This window comes from Strongylocentrotus purpuratus, unplaced genomic scaffold (genome assembly GCF_000002235.5).
Source record: "Strongylocentrotus purpuratus isolate Spur 01 unplaced genomic scaffold, Spur_5.0 spur5_scaffold_6, whole genome shotgun sequence".
Taxonomy (NCBI): domain Eukaryota; kingdom Metazoa; phylum Echinodermata; class Echinoidea; order Camarodonta; family Strongylocentrotidae; genus Strongylocentrotus; species Strongylocentrotus purpuratus.
The window spans coordinates 42,577,846-42,596,218 of record NW_022145612.1 but is presented as its reverse complement, the minus strand read 5'-3'; the positions used below and the strand labels follow the sequence as shown (position 1 = coordinate 42,596,218).

The following is an 18,373-nucleotide window of genomic DNA, read 5'->3' as shown; positions in this document are numbered from 1 at the left end:
CTTATCCTCGAAGGTTATCATTGATGGGCCAAAAAGTTGACAAATGTATGAGGAAAATGCAACTAAACAGTCCAATTTTGGAATGTTATTGAATTTAATATAGACTTCTTTTTGTTTAGTTCCTCGTGACGAACTATTTCATTAACCCGTTATGACAATTTCCAGAATGTTCTGTATGGTTTTGATACACGTTTAGCTAGCGACGTGATGTTTATTTTATTTTTTTTATTGAAATATATTTATTCAGGATAACAAGAATCAGATATACATTGTAGATACAAAATCTGTTTTACATCATGGTCCTGAACAGGATAAAAATGTAGTAGACGGAAATATATATAATGAAAATCACCAAAGCTCACAAGCAAAGGTAAGAACAGTATAACACTAACATATAAGCATAATACGCATTAAAAGTTGTAAAAAGCACAAAAACAAAAAACAAAAACGACAATGTATAATTGAAATTAACAGCGAAAAAAACATCAAATCACTTTAATAAAAGGCATTAAAATATAACCCCCCAAAAAGAAGAGGAGAAATGATATAAGAAAACTGGTAAAAAGTAAAGGAGGAAAAAGGGAAAGAAAGAAAGAGGGGAGAGGGAAATGGAGAGAGAGAAAGAGAGAGAGAGAGAGAGAGAGAGAAATAGAGAGAGAAAGAGAGAGAGAGAGAGAGAAATAAGCCATGTCAAAGCAGTAAATGAATCGGCATTGTATCACACAGGTTTAAAAAATTTGTCCAAGTACATACGTTTAAAAACATCGATAGATTTAGCATTTTGAAAAGCAGAAGGTAAACTATTCCAGATTTTACATTCACATGTTAAAAATGATTGTTATAGTCAGAATACAGTACACTGCATATACCACATGTCATTAGGTAGAGGAAGCCATAATGTTTGTCCGGCCTAGCAATAATAGGCCATATTCGTAATGTAACCATATGTTACAACAGAAGTGCCTCAACACGAACTGTTTCATTCAGCTGTCACTTGTAACGCAATAATCAGAATGCAAATTACAGTACATTAGTTTTTGCTAGGTAGAAAAACCAGTATGGCTTGCCCGACCTAACAAGTCGGAATACATGCACTTTGCACTCTGATGTTTGGGATGCAACGATACAAGACATTTCTTCGGCAAACGTGTATAAATTTGAGAACACTGTGAAAATTGTATGTTAGGAAATTCCACCAAAGAGCTAAGGCGTTCGTTAATCAAAATACATTCACAGTAATAATCATGATAGATGTAGGAGTATTGAAAGCCCGGGGCAGAGAATGTGCTCGTCTGCCTACTTGTTAACAAGGAAATACGTGAGAGAAAAATATTATATAATACTGACGATGACATTCATTTTCTTTGGATGGTTTTGCTTTCAATTACGTCACAATTACGTCACAATTACGTCACAATGACGACATGGGGCCGGGGTACTTGATCCTACAACCGAAGTCGTAGCGGTGAATAATGAGAACAGAGAGATTAACACAAAAACACGTCTCGCAAAAGGCCGAATACCTTGGGCATTTTATTCATTTGTTGCTTTTTATATGTATCAAAATTCATCCAATGCCAAAATATTACGTAACACATTTTAACAAGGTTTATTTCCTGCATTGATCATGTTTTGCTTTCAACTAATTAATTTGCCACGGCTCCGCTTTTTGCTTTCGAGATAATTCAATTTTTTCCCACCTTTAGGGGACAATTATGATTACGGAGACCTCGGAAATTGTCATGGAAACAAACTACTAGTATATCAAAGAAAACTCTTCATAAAGCATGTAGTACCTTTTTATTCATCAAGTCGCATTTAAGATAATTTCTTTGTGTTGGATGTGAAAGAGAGAACATGTTCTACATTTTATATTATCAAACGCTAGCATGTGAAATAAATTTGCAATCTTTTAGTCAATATATATAAATCAATAACTCTTAATCATAAGATATTAAGAAATGAAAGATCTGGCAAGGATGTTAGTAGTCTTAAAATAATAACTTCGTCTGAAAAGATATTAAGAAATGAAAGATCTGCCAAGGAGTTTAGTAGTCTTAAAATAATAATTGCGTCTTTAAAAAGTTGTATCATACCTTGGAAGTGAGGGTACTGACAGTGATTAGCTGTGGAGGACCTTTGGGTAGCCCCTCCAGCCTCTTCTTCAGATGCTGGATGCGATCCTTACAATGCTGCTGGCTCTTCTTACCCGACAGTTTCCTAGAAAGTAAATATTTCATTCCCATTAACGTAATTCATACATACGGTTTCAATTAATGTTACACTATCCAAAATAAGGTAAAGAGATGAAAAGATTGGGGGCAGTTGCACTTCTGACCAATTCAGGGTAATGTTTCACACAATCATTGTACATTCTTTAACAAAAAATGGACAAAATGAGAATCAATTCTGCATGACTGCAAGAAAACTAAGATTATCGAGATTTATCATTCACGAATTTGGATCCTATATACTATTAAAGCTGTAAATTTGGTTAGCTAATGTAGGATATTGACCACGGTGCAACTTTCGCCGGAGTTTGTGTCCTAGAACCAGTCATCCGATATTCACTCTGTCGATATTTGCTCCGGGGTTTTAATTTCGTCAATTTTATATTTAGGGTCGGGTGTAAGTTGGCTTTTAGGTTAGGGTATGGTAAGGATCAGGGTTAGGGTTGAAGTAATATACCGTTTGTCCCAAGGTTGAAGTTGAGACTTCGGTTAGTGTAGGGTGATTAACGGTGGAAGCAATCGTCGCCATAGCATTATGTCGACCAAACCAAAAGAAAAAAAATGATGCATCCTTGCAGCATTGCAATAAGCTGTATAATATGACTGATCTGCCTTGCTTTCCCTAGGGTAATATATGTGGTCGTTTGAGGGTGAGTTTCTGTAAAGGTATTAAGAAATGTCCATCCTCCCGTAAATCTCCCTAAAATTTCCGCGAGGTTTGAGAAACTGGTGGGATAATGAACCTCAAATATAATTTATTCATCCTTATCTTCTTCCTTGAGTATCATCCACGTCCAGGATGATACCTCACCGCTATCTTGTTGATCGCTCTATGCATATTTTTGTTGCTATGGTTACCCTCGTCCGTATTGCTAATCCTCTCTCTGCATACACCACTCATTTAAACTGCATTTTAAAGCTGCTTTTTTTTTTTTAGTTCATTAATCCTCTGTGCATTTGAATGCATAAGATGCAAAAGCCAATATAAATCCTTTAGTTTACAAATATTTGCATTCTAAAATTCGATAGGCCCAAAATATATTTAACCGCCATTCTTTAAAAATCAAACATAAAGTAATGAAGTTACATCATGTGATATACTGCTTTTGGCTTTCATTTCTCACAAATCAAGACTCTGGACAACTAAATGAGTCAAAGTTTTACATATAACATTGATTAAAAACACCCTCCCAATCCCGTTCAATTCGATGCACCCCTGCCACCGACTTGTTAATTGCGACATAAACAATTATTGATGGCAACGTGGAATATATACAGCCGTCACTGATAAATGATGGACTGTTTATCTTCCTGTCTCTAGTGACATATATATTTTGCAATGTTTGCTTAATGAAAGTGTTTTCTTTTTCCATAAATATTGAGAAAATGCAGACAGTACGCCGCCACAAAACTATAGGGTACTATTACGTTTCTCGCTCCCATTTTCTCTCTCTCCCCCTCTCTCTCTCTCTCTCTCTCTCTCTCTTTCTCTCTTTCTATCTCCTCTATGTTCATGATATTAGTTGGCAATCGGTCTTTTCTCATTTATGAGCCCTCCATATTTCGGTCTCTCCTACTCTTCCTCCCTCTGCCACCCCCTTTTTCGTTTCTTCCTTTTTTTCTCTCCCTCTCCCTCTGTCCGAATGTTTCCCTGTCTCTACCTGTCTTCCATTCTCTCTATCCCCCTCTAGGAATGGTGTTATTGTAATTATATGGATTAATTATTATAATCCTCATCCCACCCCAAGTTTTTATGTATATTTCTCCTACAACAAAGACATCACCTACACGATTTATGCCAGCTGTTTAGTATACAATGGTTTAGGTATGAAATTACCATTCGTATTTGTGTATCATATGGGTGCGGGATGGATCGATATGTTGCAAGCAAACGATCGGAATGGGAGTGAAACCCGACAAATCAACACTTATGAGGGGATGAATAGGGAAAACAAAACACAATTGCAACAACTTTTTAAACAAAATCAACCTAGAGTTGCCGATTCTTCCTTCATTCTTATAATATCTTTTACCAGACAAAGAACAAAGATAACAGATAAATTAATACCTAGATATTCCTTACTCTATGTTTGCGATCTCTTCTTTGAAGACCTTTGTGTACTGTGCAGTCCTGGTGGTAAGGGCCCCTAGAACTCTTCTCGATTGTCCACTTCGCTTGTCCTCGGCATACAATTCGTCAGAATGGGTTCCTACTAGGACGAAGTTCCCGCCTGGAACCTGCGAACAGAAAGAATGATATCATCGATGAAAGATAATCACTGGTGATGTGTGAGTACTTCCAAGAGGCCATCGCCCATGCTGGCATGATAATTATCAAACATAAAATTAGGTGTTGAAGGTCTCACAATAATTTATGTGATAATATTCTACTTTTTCATCTACACGTAGACACAAACTAACGGTGAAGCTATCGACGCATATACACACGCACAGCGTGACACAGGCACACACACCTACAAAGACCTTTCCTTCACTTCCTACCTCGAAACTCTATCCCTCTCTCTTTCTTTCCGCCTAAAAGCATCACCCACCACAACGCGCGCACCCCCCCCCCACACCCTCGTAACAAGCACGCACACATTATTATTGTGCGGTTTCAACGACTGATCGTGCTTTTTAGACCAATTATCATTACATCTCCATAACATATAGCAAAAGATGCACTATTCCATTGCTTTTATAAACCCCAAAATTAGCACAACCTAGTACTTAATCATAATTCTAAATAACTAAAGTTACAAATTAATGCTTGATACTTTAAATACTAGAGATAAAACGTAGGCATATCCTTCAAATTAATCACGACAAAATGTCGCTTGATTTATATAGGATGAGTAACTTTTCCTGGAAGTGGCTCACGGTAAACGCCATCCTGTCAAAGTTATATGCCTTGTTAAACCTAACGTAAAAGGTCGTTTTAAGTCAGAAAGAGCTGTCGTCAAAAGAACAAAACGAGATTGTTTGTTCTAAGCGCCCTCCATATTTTGATAACGTCAATTCATGCGGTAAACGAAAAATCTATATAGAGGATGTGCGGTATACGCTCAATCAAATACCAGTTGATGCAAGTCTCTTTCAAAATACTAGAAATGGGTCAAAATCGACATTCGTTCAACATATAATTTATCTCCCGTTTATTTTCAAGCGCATGTCTCCAACACGAGTAGCGGAAAAATTCTTCTTCACGGCAATTGGTTAGCCATATTACGTTACGGCATTATTGGGGAGAATGACGCCCCGATCTTTGGGGCATGTTTAATATGGGGCTACGAATCAAGTAAATGCGAATCCGAATTCGGGGCTAGGGAGTCTGAACAAATAAGGAAGAGGACAAAAACATACAGCATGTGATTATCTGGGCACAAGGAGGACTTTGATAGTTTCCCATATTTACATTTAATTCATACACTTTCCGTTATTTATTTCCCCCAAGTTTCAATAGGTATTTCCATTTAATTCCATTCTCATATAATTCATTTTTGTTCACCTATCCCCTCACATCTACTTCAAAATCTCCTCAAGAGAGTCGGTCATTCTACATTGAAACTGGAGGGTTGTTTTTTGCTGGAGACCTGAGTTTTTAATGCCAAATCTCCCACGAGATCTCCACTTCATGAAGTCACTCTCAAACACAAACACCCCACTTGAAAGGAGAAAAAATCTTTCTGCATGGTACGCATTCATAGACAAGCGTTGCAAGTTTTTATCGATTTTAATAGTACAGCAGAGGGATATTAGAAATTTGTCTGTAATACACAGAATTACATTCACATGTAATTTTGTTGCTGTATTAAATTTTGTCCAACAAAGTTTTTCTTTAACATGAGGGTTTAATTATTTAATTAAAGTATTTGATTTGTTTATCATAGTCTAAACAGATCACCATTCGGTTATCTCTTTGTTATATTTGCTCCGCTCCTAAATATTATGTTAGGGATTATTTTGTTTGTCTCGTTTCATTTGTTTGTTTGTGGGGGGGGGGTTGTTCATTTGTTTGTCAGTGTTTTGGTTAAGTGAGGCAAATCGGATATAATTATAACTCACCCTGCTGTGTATGAAGTCAGCATACTGGACAACAGCATCACAGCTCTCAGAGTCGGCCAAGTTAAAGACGATGACGGGTAGAGTAGCAGGAGTAATGAACATGTGGAGACATCGCTGACATACCTGAACAAAGGAATAACAGCTGAGCAGATTTAGGCTCCGTTCACACATGTAAATTTCACCATTTATTACATTAAAAAAGAAGACAAGCCCCCTCCCCCTGGCGCAAGGGAGGGGGTGTTGGTTCGGCGCTAAATATTTTCTCATTAATTCGGAGGGGGAAAATGGTGCTCCTAACTCCTCCCCCCCCCCCCCCCCACCCCCACGCTTTTTCGCCGGCTGACTGACTCGCCGCGCTAAACATTTTCTCACGAATTGGGCACCCTATTTGGTCCTCTCCCTTGCGGCCAGCTGGATCCGCCCCTGAGTAAGGGCCTTTATAGCGTGCAGCTAAATAAATGCATTTATACGTAGAATGAATTTGTTTTTGTCGCTTTAGGTGTCTCTTTTTCTTTTCTATTTTTCAAGTGATTTATGTGAACGGGTCATTCAAAACGAACACAACGTGCCTGTACTCAACAATGTTGTTTGAATATTTGCGCATGTGCCTGAATGATGTCGTATGATTTTCGATGTTTTCTCCCAGATTTCTGAAACCTTATTGAAAAGTTCCGCACATTATTATGAATATCATCATACAGTCACGTAGGCTCTATGATACCGTGAGCAATAATAAGAGATCCCCGTATTCCCCTCTTTCTCTCTCTCTCTCTCTCTCTCTCTCTCTCTCTCTCTCTCTCTCTCTCTTCTCTCTCTCTCTCTCTCTCTCTCTTTCTCTCACTACCCCTTTCTCTTTTCTAGCCTCTCTATGATTGCAATTCCCTTTTCTTTCTAGTTCTACCTCTCTCCCCCTTTCTCTCTCTCTCCCGTTCTCTTTCCTCGCCTCTCTATAATTGCAATTCCTTTTTCTTTCTAGTTCTACCTCTCTCCCCCTATCTTTCTCTTTTTTTCTCTTTCTCTCTCCCTCCCTTTCTCTCTCTGTCTCTCTCTCTCTCTCTCTCTCTATGAATGCAATTCCTTTTTCTTTCTAGTTCTACCTCTAGCTCTCCCGTCTCTATTCCTCCCTCTCCCCATCTCGTTGTTTTGTTTCCTTTGTCCAGTTCTCGAAAAGGGCAAATCCATTTTATACTTCCGTTGCTCCGCCTGCCTCCCTATACCTTCTTTGCTTTTAATATCTCAGTTTGAATGATCAGTTCGGATGATACGGAGATGATGAAGTCGTCACATCACGTCGATCATTGTGTATCTTTAACTGAAAGGTCGTATACCTATACGCAACTCTACAGTAGATACTGCAAATTGATTCATAACATTCTTGACTCATATTCTAGTTATTAGAAAATTGAATGGTAGCCAAAAATGTATTTCAATAACAAAGTGTTGTATGCCGGTAGCCTTTTTGGGTGACCATGTGTATTTAAAGAGAAGGTTGAGTTCTGAGAAGAGGTGACAAATAATGTGTGAGCGTTATCGTTGTTATTATGCAAGTGTGGAAGAACATCAGAGAAAAAAAAATTCCCTAAAAAGCGTGGCACTTCAAATGTTTTCATATTCTAAATATGACAGGTAACAGCTTAAAAATGAGGCCCGATTTTTATGCCACATGTTTGTGTAGTCCCATATACATCTATCCGTGTACAGTACTTTACCAAGATTGGACCAAATTTCTTATCATTTTGATGACTCCAGAACCTTGCAGTACCATGATCAACTTTTTCTGATCAATTCCACACCGTTTCTTTCATAATGCAATCGCATGACCAGAACTCAACTTTATCTTTAACCTCAAATTTACGTGTTAAATGTTAAAAAACACTAAATAATCATCAGGCTCTGTGAAATCCAATATATCCGTATTTATGATTTCGCATAATGCATTTTGTTTACTGATGACCAACGCTGGTGAAAGTGAATTCAATGCAAGTTGCAACTGAAGCGTCATTCCGTAACGCAAGACTGCGTCGATAACTGGTAAGGTATTTGACGCGATATGTAAGTGTGAAATCATACAAAGAGTTACTGCAATGGAGACAAACTTCATAAATTTTGTTCTCTTACTTGAATAAGTACCTAATGCCTGTACTTGATTAGCGTAGTTAATGATACAATCAAAATTAACCTTCAAATGCAACAAAAACATTTATTTATTAAAGTGAAATCGACAATTTTTATTCTTTCTTACACACACACATACAATACAAATATACTTATCGCAGTAGGTTACAATGTTATCATTGGAACTGCATGAATTTAATATATACTCAATAAACCGTTTTGAAATGAAAAGCAACTGCAAAGTGAGTTATTGAGAATTCTTCAAATATACAAATAATCAATACACAATTACAAAAGGCGATGCCACTTGTGCGGCAGCCATGAACTGGAAAAGGAGAAACAGACTGGCTTTTAAGAGAGAAAACGCATACAATTTCCAGGCGTACTAATGACTGTAAATCATGGTGATGATGCCATGCCTCATCATGAGTGTGACATGACCTCGGAAATTCGAGAAATTGCACTCAGTTGCGAACATGGCTTGACAACTATACGGTTTAATTAGACCTGCCTATCGAGTATATCCGCTTCTCTCTTTTATTTATCGACCAAATTTTAAAGCAAACTGAAGTCGGCAGGGGAGTAAATATGCGACGACTGAGCAGGCGGTTGCTCGGTGAGCCTGAATGCCACAAAACGCCGTGATCTTCCATCGACTTCTATATATCAACTCTGAAATGTGGTGATAACAGAGAAAGCAAATAGAGATGTAGCAAATATTGGCAAGGAAACGGTGTTGTTTTCTTGATTAAAAGAGCACACGTATGAGTGAATGGTCCCAAATGACTCTGAGATGATTATAATACCCAGCTCTAGCTTCGAGACACATTCGTGTCTGTATGAATAAATTACTGCTATATTGGGCAAATTCCATACATGGGCATGTAAAGGTATTGTGATATCTCACAAATGGTAAATGTACACTAAATTGCTACATAATAATAATAATAATAATAATAATAATAATAGTTGGTTCTTGTATAGCGCTCATGTCAGTCAGATTTGACCCTCCGGGCGCTCCCGATTATTACCCTGGCTTTAGCACGGCTGCCATACGGCGCTCTATATTTTAAGGAATAAATTCCTATATAGGTACCCATTTACTTCACCTGGGTGGAGTGTGGCAAATGTAGATCAATGTCTTGCCAAAGGACATTAGTGCGGCGGCGGGACTCGAACCGCCGACCTTGTGATCGACAGTCCGGCGACGTATAATTTATTTGTAAATGAATGCCATGTTTGAAATCATATAAATAGTTAGTTTTCTAATTCATCGAGATTTAATTCCGGTATAAGTATCCTAAAGTGACGCAAAAGTGTCTCAATTTATTTTTTACTTTATCAGTCGACTTAATCTCTAATATCTTCTTCTTTTTTTCTTTATAATGGAATTATTCTTGGAATGATTTGTAATAATTTCTTTTGTTCACACATTTCTTACTTCTTTAATTCTTATTTTTTTTACATTAACATTTGTATACTCATGTAATAAATTTGCTTTAACGCTGGCAAAAATGAAAATTATTGTGAAACTTTAAAGTAAGTTGGTCAGAAGCAGATCTAACATGTTTTGGGTGAAAAGATTAGGAAGTAATCATCTATCATCATAAACATATATTTTACTCGCATCCAATGGAACGTATATGCTATCGTATCAGTATTTTAGAACTAAGCGATATGAATTAATTCTTGGGATAGTTTTTATAAACCTGAGGATATTTTTCATTTGTCTCCAATAGACAACCATTTTCATGTCATTACAATAATATCAATTTCTAGTGTTCCTTGGTTTTTCATAATTTTCTCTGATTTTCTACGTTTAGTGTTTCATCTTTCATCTTTTGCAAGGTGAAAATGACTTATTCGGCTGCATAATCTTTTAAACTGAGCGGGAAATATCTCTTCTATTTGGTCCACATTCAATTATACGTTGCCTGTGCCAATACTTCAATTTCACCCCCCAAAATGGATTCCCCTCTCTCCAGCTACGTGGTATCTCTACATGATGGGAATACCCCCAATGCACAAGATCCCAACATCATGAAGATGTCAGCGTCTCGAAATTTGAGTAGAAGAATGCAGACGGTCTCTAATCTTCTTCTCAACTTTGCCTAGCGGTCGGTAACTTCACACTGAACGGCATTACATCAGCCACGGCGCCCAGTCTGTTTGTAAGGAAATGAAGCGAAGGAGAACTTGGCCCATATCATTGTCATGGCAACGGTCTTGATGGTAGGAGGGGATGCCGTCCACATATTTTGTGCTTTACTCTGTGGTATTTGATAACTTCAGGGCCTCGTCTTATGACAGAGTTGCGATTGATCCGAATCCATTGCACGTCCTCCAATCAAAGTCAAATGAGAAGTTATCAGTCTCCTCTCTCTTATGTACATAGTTGCGACTGATATCAATAGCAAATGAGTTGCGATTATTCGCATTTCTTCATCAATCGCAACTATGTACCTAAGAGATAGGAGACTGCATACTTGCGATTGATTGGAGGACTTACGATTGATTTGGATCAATTGCAACTCTTTGTAAGACGTGACCATGATCTAAAGAATTCATTCCAAATTAATTTCACAGTAAACATTTTGTTTGAAATACCCGTTGCACTCGAAACGTCATTTCCATGCGTCATTGCGTGCGCTAATCTAGCTCATGAAGGCACTCGGCCCATGCCAATGAGTAATTCAGAGCAGTTTTATACTGTTCGTGTTGCATTCATTTTGGCGCACCGTGTGAATATCACATGATGCGCAGACTTGTGCTTGTACCGCTCTAGTATCTTGACGCAGTCCTACGTTAAAAAATGACGTCGTGTGTGCAGCATGCAGGGGCTGCATGGCTGCACACGAAGCGTCAATGATCAATTTGCCCTCATCGGTTTGTATAGATCTCCGGTTTTCATCGCAGTTCAATTCAGTCATTATTTGCATTCAAAATACTTATAATTTTGGGGGAAAAAAACATAATAAACAAGATGGCATTATCAACCGAACAAGAATTCAAAGCACACAAACACAAATTATAATAATCAGGAGTCAACAAAACAGGTATAATAAAGCAAATCAGAAACATATGTTGGAAAGGATGTCTATGAATAAGACCCCATCTTTTTTTTTTCCAAGACTGAGCTCTTCAAAGAATATTATTGGTTGTTATTGATGGAATCATACTAAAAACACCTGCATGTTATAAAAATCAAAAGGAAAAAAGTGGAAAACTACGCAGAATTACAAATAATATCGATGTACTCAACCCTATAAGTTCTTGACGGAAGTATATATATATGGACACACACACATACAGTACTTCCGCTAGTACTCTCTCTCTCTCTCTCCCTCTCCTTTTCTCTCTTTCTTTCTTACTAACTCTTCTTCACTCCCCCAATCTAATCCCGTGTACTTCACTCGACTCACGTCATTTTTATGACAGAGGTTTTTTATTTATGGCATTCAAAATTATGCGCACGTCACTAAGCTGCTATAATTTGTTTTCTATGATTTTACAGGAGAATAGGTAAAAACACTAAAAACCTAATTTACCATTAGACGTTTCAATTTGTGATCATTGTATTTACAGAGCTCCATTTTTTAATGAGAAACGATGAAGGCTTCAACCTTACGATTTCATTGAAATGTTTTATAAGTGCACCAGCTTTTTAATGATAAAACATGAAAGTAGATAAGTGTACATCAATTTATTTTTAAGTGGTTGGGAAATTGCACTCAAGGATGTGTTTAGGGAGAACAGATTATCCTTTAATACAGATTATACTTTCCCTTTAAATACAAAGACACGATTGCCTCTTTTCTGTTTCTGTTTGCTGAGTGCGTTTCGATACTAAAAACACATGTACCTTGCAAATGCCTTGAATACCTAAACATTTTTTTGTTCATTCGTCGTTTGTCTTCATCTTGATGTTCCAGATATTTTGAATGAATATTTCGCTTTAGCTTCGAAGATGACTGTCTGAGTAAATAAAAAGAGGCAGACGACGTTAACATTTGATTCAGGGAAAGAAGCTTCAAAGGGAGAAACATGAAACACGATTTGATTTCCTACATCATCATGACAGCTTTTGTAGCATGTTTATTTACCTCCCATGTTTCAAAAGAGGATGTGTGTTAATTATCTTTTGAAGATGGTTGGGAAGGAAAGCAGGGGCATGTCGACCTAGCTTCATTCCTTGAGAAATATTGCCAAACGTAAGAACTTAATACGCAGGGTATTCGAATTTTAGTTTTATACCCAAATCTTCAAAAGATAGGCCAATAAACCATTCCAGTGGTATTCAAAATTCCTGCTAAAATCAGTTTCTAACTTTAAGGATACATATTTGTGTTAATGAGTACCGCTAGGGAATATTAGAAACCATGTACATCTCTATCAAGCTCTCTAAATAGCATAATGGCCATTGTAATGAAAGCCATATCATCCCTATTATCATGTAATGAGAGGGGCAATTAAATGGAAACACGCCACATGGATGAAATGGCGTATTTTTGCCCTCATCCACTAATAATACTTACAAGCCGAAAGTCATGGCTGTTGGTTTACAAAAGTGATTGGAAATACTGCTCTATGGTACGGTATTAGTACAAAAATAAATTCTAGGTAAAGCCACATTTTACTCTTAGCAGGATACATTATGTACGGTACCTGACGAATCAAATAAAAAAAAACTAATCAAAATTAACGAAAAAGGAAAAAAAATAATTTATAAATAAAATAGAATGGAGAGAGATTCAGAAGAATGGTCGGCTTTATTAAGTATCGACTTAACAACCAATACCGCATTTATAAATAAACGATGCATTTCGTTGGTAATTATACATCTTGTTTATACATCCAGCACAGTGGATTATAGTAGCTGCGCTATAATTATAATAAATTAAGTAATTACAACTATTATTATTGTTGTTTACCGGATACTATGCAAGCATCGTTTATGAAACCACAAATTCATATTTGCGATATATGCTAAAATTAGTGCTATGGAAAAAGGTTCACATCCATTTTTTTCTCAAATAGATGGCTACAAATATCTTTATATGATAATGAACGCTTTTACATATCGCCATTCTTAAATGCAACGCCATATCGCCATATAATATTATATGAATGCTTTTACATATCGCCATATCACCACACCTTTGTTGACACTATACATTCTACATTCTCCGTTGTAGTGAATAATCGATCGCATCGTCTCGCATGACGTCATCCATGTTTATTCTTGCAAAACTAATATATTTCCTATAACCAACGGCAGGCGATTCTACACATCTCCAGTCTATTAGGGTTTTGTTTTCAGCTTACAGTGTCAACAGAATTGAGATAGTAAATTACTTTCGACAGATTCACGCGCTGTAAAAGATGAAAATAGTAGACGGCGTTTCCATTATATAAAAACAATTGATTTGCTGTAGTAGAAGAGTTATTCAAAACGAATTGTATTAAAACGGACTATACAAGGAGAACGTGATTTCTGAGAAACAAGAAGAACGCATGCATAAGGCAGAGTCAGTGTATTTCTTTTGTGATAATAGAAAACAATGTAAACCATATGTTTGCATCGATAAAGAAGACCAAGTTATAGCTATGGAAATACTGGTTTTCACAACAAAATGAGTGACAATCTGCTATTGAATCAAAACAACATTGTAGGCCTTTAAAACCAGGGAAATACTGTTCCTAGAAATGTAAAGAGGCACGTGAATAATATTTATTGTTCAATTTCATCTGATAGCAGTGTGCTCGTACTATTTATTAGAGAGAGAGAGAGAGAGAGAGAGAGAGAGAGAGAGAGAGAGAGAGTGATGAATATTCTAAACATTCATCTCTCTTACCGCAACAATCCCAATAAAAGGGATTCGATAACATAAGGTTTAGTCGTAGCCTTCTGGGGATTTTGTTGCTAGGATCGCTAATGCCATTAAGCAAAACCATAAAACCTTCGTAATAAATTTAGTGTTAACGACCTTTCAGGATGATGAAAAGCTGTACCATTTCAAAATGAAAAATGCTCTTGAACCCGTTATTCATATATATTACTTCATCAAAGTACTTTTTTAACTGTCGAAATCATTGACATAAACATGTTTGGGCCTGCCAGCACAAATTAAAATAGTGGTATTATATTTTAATCAATTCTTTTTCTAAAAACACTTCCCATTATAAATTTGTGTTTCACTGATGACAACTTAAAGCTTATCTGCCATAGTTTACAGGAGGGATTAGAGCGCCCTGCAAGGTCATTGGACAGGTGGTTATCTCATCAACTCAGCTCTCAGTTAACATAAGAAAAAGAGGATCATGGGGGACCAATGGTCACCGATTAGGCATTGTTTGTTATATAGAGGGCGCAAGTAGCTACAAGTAGTGCAGTGGGCCTTTAAACATTCACAACTTTCCTACTTTTAATCGGATATTGCTCAAACGTTCGCTGCTTTGTTTCTCTTATTCTCACTAGCTTTATTAACACCAGGATTACCAGGTCATTATCAGGGTGGACCATCCCTTTAAATGCTTAAACGTTAAAACATTCAGAAATACAAGAGAATATGATAGTAACAACTTTTAAATGATTGTCAAACTATATATTTGAGAACTGAATCGTGCAACTAAAGGTTCTTCTTTTTTCCTCCTGTAACAAGATAGTAATTACCCTGGGCAATTTCATTAGCCAAGTCCGTCATCTTTTGAAATGTGCAATGTCTTATTACGTAATCCCAACATAATTTCTATGGGACATACAAAGGATTATTGAAATTGCCCCTGATTTTATTATTATTTATTTCATTATTTTTTTCTTCTTCCTGCAATCGTGTTTTACATTAAAATTGGTTACTTTGAGCACGGACCCTCCATGCTTTGAAGAACATTGGGAAGTACGCTCATAAAGAAGTTCAAAGTCGTAAAATAGAGGAGAAAGATGATAATTAAGTCTTACCGGTCGTCCAGACAGATCCCAGATTTCCACTGCTAGACTTCTCTCACCAGCCGTCAGTTTGTGGTTAAACAAGGAATCTGCATTTGATATTTAGATCAAATTTAAAAAATACATGTATTTACACACACATAGAGAAAAAAATAAAAAAATTATGTTCGAAGCTCATAATAGGTAAGAAAGTAAAAACGAGTTATCCCTTGGACGAATGCCCATGTCAGTTTATGTGAATGTTATTTTCTTCATCGAGACATTGGGCAAGGCCGAGTGATTATGTCATTTGATACGATTTAGAGCGTTCCAAACCTTAAAATATACACTTGTTCTCATTTGCTACACGATCAATCATTATATATATTTAGTTAGTTTCAAAATTCAATCCTATAACCAGAGATCTATATAATGCTTGAGCTTAGGTCTATATTATATTCAAAAGTGTTACTTTTAGTTAAATTATCACCCAGAGCATTCCAACGTGATCACTCCTAAATTTATTTCCTCTCCCTCATGAACTGGGATATGACTTTTTGTCAACCGTCTATCATGATCTCTTTGATTCGACATAACAGACACATTTTCTTCATGTCCAGACACCTCATGCGTTTTGAAATGCTCAATTGAAATAAAAAATTTCAAAGCGGCATCTATTTTCATCCAAGACATTTCCCCTGCTCCAGACAATCTAACGTCACGTATGGCACAAATTGTCCTTTTCTGTATTTCTTAATTAAATCTTGTGAGAGATGTACTGCTTTTTTCGCATTGCCTCGTAACTTGTTTACATGAGATAGCATGCCAAGACATGAGTACACGGGAAGTTTGTTCCTCAACTTTATTACTTTAGGTTTCACATGAAAAATTTCCCTACGAATCAAGACCAACTCAATATTTTTGCAAGTCATTTTGCTTGCAGACTACGAAACAAACTACACAGGAATGTTGCAAAAAGGTGCTGTTGCTTTGCTATGAATGGTCTTCCTCTTGGTTCAAATTCCACTTTATTCAGCGGGTTAGGGGTAATTGAACATATAATATATAGATCTTAGAAGTTATCAAATACAGCATTGAATCGTAATTTTCTGTTCTTAGTTGAGATATTCCGACAGGTAAATAGCGCTCCTTGAAACTTGAGGACGAATAATGAGAATGATTCTGAAGAGAAAAAAAGATTTGACCCGTATCCTAATAAACCATTCTGGGTTCATCAAAGCAGCAATATAGGCATAGAGAGGTTATTACCGCTATAAAATAATTCTACCACTTTCATTACCAGTTCTTCCTCCTCGTTTTTCCCCTCTTTTTTTTCTTCTTCTCTTCCTCTTTTCCTTATTCTTCTTCTTCTTCCTCTCTTCCTCCTCCTCTTCCTTCTTCGTCTTATTCTTCTTCTTCTTTTCCTCCTTTTCCTCCTTCTTTTTCAACTTCTTACTCGTTGCGTTTATTCCTTTCCCGAGTTTACCTTTAGCCTCTTTTTTGTGTGAATGTATTCATTCGAGACTATCATGAAGAGGACTCGGCATATACTGCTGCAAGAGAGCCGAGAAAAATACTCCACAATGAAACCGATATTGAATAGAATAAACCTCCTTATGAGTCACACTTAAAGCAAGCGTCTATCTCCCGTATTTCATTGTTATCTGGCGTCTGAAATGAGCCATGAGTAGCATTTCGCTGAGCTATATCTCAACATTCCTAAAAAACGGTGATTTCATATCTACGCACGATAAACCATTACACACTGTACACACAAGCGGACAAACAAAGCACTCAATCATTCAAGAGTTGATTGCAATACCTCCCCCTGTTATTTTTAAGTAAATAGAAAATTACATTTGATTTCGGAATCTCACAAAACCGCTGAATTTTCGTGAGTAAACGTTACATTGATGGCCAGATAAGTATGTTGCAAAATAATAATTATAACCACTCCAGATTATAATCTTTGGAGATGCATTTGTCAATTTAATGTGATTTTTTAAACTTATCGATGTCCGATAGGTATTGAAGATTGATTGTGTTAACGATCTCTTTTGTTATGTACTTTTGTTTTAAGTTTACATTGCTTGCTCCCTCAAAGACTTTTTTTTATCATCGTTGCTTCATAGTGACTTTCATAACATATTTATGGTAGGAGCATAAACGTTGAGCAAATAATCATTTAAATTTTATTTGATAAACTTATTTGTTTATCGTTATCAAGTTGACTTATAGTCTGAGGAGTAGACCATGCATTTGTTCATGTTTAAGTAAATAAAATCAATATATATTATTCCAAGTTACACATATAATATTTGAGTTAACCTACCGTTCTTAGTTCCCCTGAAAGGCCACCAGCATGTCACGTCCAGTCCATCAGTAGGTGCGCCTGCTTTCTCAGCTACCCCTGAGCAGATGGATTTGACAAAGCTGGTCTTCCCGCCGCCACTAGGTCCAAACACCATCAACCGAAGCCTGAAGCCAAGGCTCCTCTCACAGAAGTATTCCACCAAGCCATCGACTTCCCGTTCGATGATCTCTTGTGGAGGTGAGCTCAGCTCTTTGCACATATGGACCTGGAAGTTCTTGAGTCTGCCGAGGCTGAGGATAGTACTGGGCACGCATGTCAGACCAGTCTGACTGAAGTTGAGCCGTTCGAGTTGGAAGCAACCTTCCGACAGCGCCTTCAAGGCCTCGTCGGTGATCTGGATGCAGTGCTCGACGCTGATAGATTCAAGCGAGTGACAGAAGCGAGCGAGGCTTCGGATCCCAGCGTCTGTCACCCGAATGCAGTTACCTACTTCCAATGCCAGGAGATCTCGTCGCTTCTCCGCCAGATAGGCAAGCCCTTTATCCGAAATACTAGTCCTGTTGAGGGCAATATGCTTCAGTTTGGTGCAAGTACCTGCCAAGGCGTAAAGTCCATCATCGCTTATGCCTTCACAGGCGCTGAAATCCACATTGTTCAAACTATCACTATATTGTTTGCTTAAACTTCGAAGTCCATTATCGGTGAGGCGTGTGAAGCGTACAA

At 37.2% G+C, this 18,373-nt stretch overlaps 1 protein-coding gene across 1 annotated transcript in view; it reads right to left on the bottom strand.

The window, feature by feature from the left end:
* The window catches only part of LOC752605, a 43,614-nt gene that overhangs the window by 16,234 nt on the left and 9,007 nt on the right, over positions 1-18,373 (bottom strand). Inside the window, exons 2-6 of the mRNA XM_031000012.1 lie at positions 17,669-18,373; positions 15,370-15,446; positions 6,297-6,419; positions 4,315-4,469; positions 2,097-2,220 (exon numbers count right to left, since the gene is read on the bottom strand). The exon at positions 17,669-18,373 is cut by the window's right edge and continues 370 nt beyond it. Coding sequence (XP_030855872.1) covers positions 2,097-2,220; positions 4,315-4,469; positions 6,297-6,419; positions 15,370-15,446; positions 17,669-18,373 — 1,184 coding nt within the window. The remainder of the gene's footprint in view (positions 1-2,096; positions 2,221-4,314; positions 4,470-6,296; positions 6,420-15,369; positions 15,447-17,668) is intronic.